At 50.2% G+C, this 5,070-nt stretch overlaps 1 protein-coding gene across 2 annotated transcripts; it reads right to left on the reverse strand.

Moving 5' to 3' along the window:
• Positions 1-290: 290 nt before the first annotated feature.
• Positions 291-3,641, reverse strand: ATP6V1E2 (ATPase H+ transporting V1 subunit E2). 2 transcript variants are annotated; one of them, XM_084791546.1, is made up of 2 exons: positions 3,597-3,641; positions 291-1,284 (listed from the first exon to the last, which is right to left on the reverse strand). In XM_084791546.1, exon 2 carries the CDS (start codon positions 1,128-1,130, stop codon positions 450-452), a length of 681 nt encoding a protein of 226 aa, XP_084647672.1. In that variant the 5' UTR covers positions 1,131-1,284; positions 3,597-3,641; the 3' UTR covers positions 291-449. The 2 variants fall into 2 exon arrangements, with proteins under 2 accessions (XP_084647672.1, XP_084647673.1); XM_084791547.1 differs by lacking the exon at positions 3,597-3,641 and adding an exon at positions 2,476-2,662.
• Positions 3,642-5,070: the final 1,429 nt, after the last annotated feature.

The following is a 5,070-nucleotide window of genomic DNA, read 5'->3' on the forward strand; positions in this document are numbered from 1 at the left end:
GGAACATTAAACCCAAAGTGTAGTTACTGATTGCCTGGGGCTTTTCTGAGCATGAATCAGGGGAAAGTGTACAAGACACACATCCATGATGTTGGCCCTCATTAGCTACTACTGTCATAAGTTACTCTAGCTGAAACGAGAGAGGAAAAGCACACTTCATATTTGAATAAGTGTAGAGCCTGGGACAGACACACAGGTCAAAGGCACAATTTGCATCTCATCCGAGATGAAGCTGACAGACATCTTCACTTCCTTCATAAACACAGATGAGCTACAGTTTGATTTCTGAGCACAATTTGGGCTTTATTCCAAAAGTTAACAACATGTAATGATTTTAGCTATTCTAAGCTAGGAAAGAACTACAGAGGAAGATGAAGGTCCCTAGCTCCCGTTGTCCAAATGATATAGGCCTTCACAACTTAATGGTTCAGTGCAAGATTCCCAGAGACTTACATAAAGAACTTTCTATTGGCATTATCTCCAAACAAAGCTCTTCGTATCTCTGGCATCATTTCCAGGGCTGCGAGATTCAGCCGACTTTCCAGGGTATTGGAAACCTTTATTCTCTGATCGCTACTGTATACCTCCACACCTCCTGCGGCGCGGGAAGCTAGGTACGAGACCTGATCTACCTGGACATCCGAATGTTTCCGGCAGAGCATCACGTACTCGGGGACCGCTCTCTGCACCGCAGCCTCCACCAGGTGCAGGTCCTGTTGCCTGCAGCGGACAATCATCACAGGCTCCAGCAGCCGGAGCAAGGCTTGGAGCACGAGTTTATCCAGCAGCCCCTGGTAGGTATCCACGTCTGACACGATCCGGCTTAGTCTCATCTTGGCGTCCCTGAGCAATTCCAAGATGAGGTTGTCTCGGGCTCTCAGGACCGCGATGCGTGCCTGGTTCCTCATGGTGGACAGCTGGATCTTTTTCTGCTGCTCTATCTGTTTCTCCTTCTTCTCGTAGTAATCCATGATCTTCAGGCGCTGGGTTTGCACCAGGCGGCCTTTCTCGATGTTGAACTCCTCCTCCGCCTTGGCGTCGATCTCCTCCGCCTTCTCGTTGGCTTCCTGCTCGATGAAAGCCATCATGTGCTTAATTTGCTTCTGCACGTCGATGTCAGTCAGGGCCATGGCTGCTCCCGGAAACGGGCAGAGGGAGGACTTGGTGGACCTTCTGGTGCCTTCGGTTTAGAGCTGAGTTTCCGGAGTGCCGCTAATGTTCCAGTCCCTCCCGGCGGAGTACATAGAGAAGGAAAGGGGAAAACGGAGTCTGAAGGGAAGGATCCTAAAGACGGAAAGTGAATTGTAGGAAACTCTTCCCTGGGAACGGAAGCTTCCGCCTCTCTTCCATCCCTCATTCACTCACTGTAGCCCAATACCAGGAAGTTAGGGCCATTCTAGGGCAGAATTATCTAGGTGGTGATGACCTAGCACTCAGATCCAAGCCAGTGGAGTAGAAATACCAAATCAATACATAAACACAAAGAATGTCTCAACGTGGGGGCTGGAGAGATGGCTCAGTCATTAAGGCCTGAGTTCAATTCCCAGCATTCACCCGGCGACGGCTCACAGCTTCCTCTAACTCTAGTCCTAAGGGGATCTGACATTTTGTGATGTCGTCTGCAGTCACTGCACATATGTGGTGCGCAGATATATATGCAAGCAAACCCCCAAACATGCAAACTTTACAAAAACAAAGATTAAAAAGTAAATAAGCACATTACGGTGTGGGAGGGACTGAAGAGAATCCTGAGACCCTGTTAATGCAGGATTCAATCCAGGAAGCCTGCTCGGAGGCAGAGGGCTTCACATAACCTATAAAGGTGCCAAGAGAGCATGGCTAAGCGGATAATAAAAGCCCTCTGGGGAGAGGTGTGGGGTTGAGGAGGCCAAAGGCAATCTTTTCACCAGGATGGTTTCCAAGCTCGTATATGTATGTGAACCCCCTGGTGGACCTTTAAGAAGAACTCCACCTTTGAAGGTCTCGCTCCATACTTGCTGCTCGTCATACACCTGCTGCCATCCAAATCTCTGCCAGTGTTGTCTGGGATGCTGTATCTTAAAAAGACTTCCTCAAAGTCTAGAGAGTAAGCGTGCTTGCCAGACAGCCCTGACAACCTGTGTTTGTCCCCAGAGCTCCCTCTGTGGAACCGTCCTCTGACCTCCATGAACGCACTAAGGTATGTGTGCGTCCACACTCACAAACCCTCTTCATAATATATCCTAACCAATAATAATAGTGAGGGGGAGGGGGAAGGGAGGGGAAGGAGGAGGGGAAGGAGGGGGAGGGGAAGGAGGGGGGAAGGAGGGGGGGAAGGAGGGGGAGAACCCTCAGACTTGAGATATGATTCAGTGGTAGAGCATTCGCCTAACATGCACATGACCCTGGGTTTCATCCTAACACACCAGAAACAAAACAAAACAAAACAAAACAAACAAACATAAAAACACAAGGAGCAAAAAAGACTTTTCCTACCAGGGCCATAAAATGCTGTCCTTTGGACATGAAATGGCCATGACACTCCTGACCTTATAAGAGCCGTAGTTGCCTTCATGGGACCCACATAAGACTAAGCATTCCATCATAGACAGATGAGGGGTTGGTGGGCTTCCTGCCCCACCCCCCAGGAAAGTTAATGGTAGTTGCCAGAGGGGAGAGAAAGCCATTTTCTTCAGTAATATAGGCATCTGTGAGTGACTCATGAGACAGTAGATCGCCCCACCCCCACTCACATGAGTGACCTGGTTAAACCCAGTGGGTCACAAAGCAAAACAAAACAACAAAAAGACAAGCAAGCATGGTGGAGATCTGTTGAGAGGGAAGAAAACGGGGTAGGGGAGGAGAGGAAAGAGGATAAGAAAGGATAGGATAGGAAATTGTCAAAGAATAATTTGATTTTTAAAAACTCTCCAAAAAAAATCTCATCAAGCTTGGGGAAATATCTGAATGAGAATATTCAAAAGAGAAAATGTAAAAAAGAACTAAATAAAATTTAGAGCTAAAAAAAAAATAATTGAAAAGATATTAGAGGTCTGACTATGAGGTGGCTCAGTGGGTAGTAATGACACTCGCCACCAGGCCTGAAACCCTGAGTTTGATCCCTAGGACCCACACGTGAGAAAAGAACCAGTTCTAGGAAGTTTTCCTTCAGACTCTACACCTGTGCCCTGATATACATTTGTGTAACTTTACTTCTTCAAAAAGGCCAGGCATGGTGGCACGGGCCTCTCCTCCCAGAGCCTCGGAGGAAGAGGCAGGTAGGGCTCTGTGAATCTGAGGCCAGCCTTGTCGACATAGTAAGTTCCAGACCAGCCAAAGCTAGAGACCAATTTCCTAAATAAAATAATTTTTTATCCAAAAAGAACATCATTGAACTCATGTTATTTGGAAATATCTGTTTGAAAGCCAAGGTTTTTCATCAATGGCTGAGGGTTCCCTGCCCCTACATCGATTTAATCCGTAATAAAAGGCTCCCAAAGTGACTCTGCTGCTCCTCGGCTTTTGGAGCCACTCTGGATGAAAGGACAAGGGGTGTGAGATGTAGGACACCCCCCAGGGCATGTGTGGAGGAACAAACACACCAGGGCAGCTCTTACCCCTTCCCTGCCAGGAGCCGCCTTTGGTCTGGCGCCGGGAGTCTGACACAGACTGTGGAACTTGGAACACACACTGGAACCTGGCACTGCCGTACCCTTCTATACACATGACTTTGGCTGTCGGACCAGGCAGCTCGACTTCACAGAGCCAGGCCGCCGCCCCTTAGGAGGGCTGGCCAGTTCTGCCAAGAAGAGTCCAAGACAGGACTCCTTGGCACCTGGGCTGTAGCCGGGGGCTTAATTCCTGCACACTCAGAATTTCAATTAAGTTGGCACAGGGTTGTTGGCCCCATCCTGAGTTGGGCTTCCCTCAGCAGACATGTGTATAGACCCAGGCTGCCAGTTTATTAATTTACTAATGAAAAATTACAGCTGCCGTGCTCATGGGTCACAGCCTCTTTTCTTGAAGGCGAGGTGCCTGGGGAGACAAATCTGAAGGCTGTTAAACAAGAAAGCTGTCAATGACCGTTCGCCAGATGGTCTTCAAGAAAGCCACTCCTCCTATCACATGGCCGCAGGGTGCCCTTTCACGTTGGTGGCACCTCTCTGTGCGCAGACGGGGGGGGGGGGGGGGGGGCACCTCCCCGCTGGCCGCCACCTGTGCGAGCTTCCCAGCAAGGCTGCCTGCTGCCGCCCAGCTCCTCACTGACCATGCACGTGAGTTTCTGAAACAGCTCGGATTCTCCCCTCATTGCCAGTTTCCGCAGGAGCATGATGGGGATGTGATGGCATCCATATCGTGGGGCCGTTGCTTAAATCAAAGTGAAGGTTTATCCCGGTGGTGGGCAGAGCCAGTCTGTACACATGGTAACCGCTATCAACACACTGCTCCTATGACCTCTCTTGGGTTTGCGTGGCACTCCTCATAGCAATCCCTCTTTTGCGGAAAGGATCTAGATCAGAAGTGACCTTCACTCACTAGCCGTGCCCGCTTTATTAAACTTAGCAGGCCTGGTGGCCTCATGCAGAATCCAGCCACACCCTCAGAGATGGTGGGTAAAGGTCTGAATTTCAAAGCCCTGGGCTCGGGCTGGGGGCGTGGATCAGTCTCATCACGAGCCCCCGGCCAGGCAGATGCAGCAGGTCCACAGGCCTTGTGGCTCGCTCCCAGTGCACCGACTTTTACAGCATTCACTCAGGCTGGCCTTGGAAGCAGCTGCAGGGTGCGCTGAGCGAATGTGTCATGTTGTCCGCCTGTCTGGGGTAGAGATTATGAGCTCACGACGACGGCTTGGGGATTTAGCAAAATGACAAACCAAACTGAGAAATCTCTTGTCTGCTTTGGCACAAGGGCTTAAAGTGGCATTGGCCCTGCCCACACCTGGGGCTGGGGCGGGGGCTGGGGCCCCTAAGACAGACAGACACCTCCCAGCACCTACCCCACGCACAGTAGTGGGCACCTTCACTGCTTCAAATCTGAAATACGAGCCCAGCTTCACCTAGCAGTGTGTGTTGAATCTGTTCCCTCAGGCAA

Source organism: Acomys minous (genome assembly GCF_964271855.1).
Source record: "Acomys minous genome assembly, chromosome: 8".
NCBI classification, from domain to species: Eukaryota; Metazoa; Chordata; class Mammalia; order Rodentia; family Muridae; genus Acomys; species Acomys minous.

Excerpts from the sequence above, each read along its gene's own strand:
- ATP6V1E2 (XM_084791546.1), bottom strand. The coding sequence starts at position 1,130 with ATGGCCCTGACTGACATCGACGTGCAGAAGCAAATTAAGCACATGATG.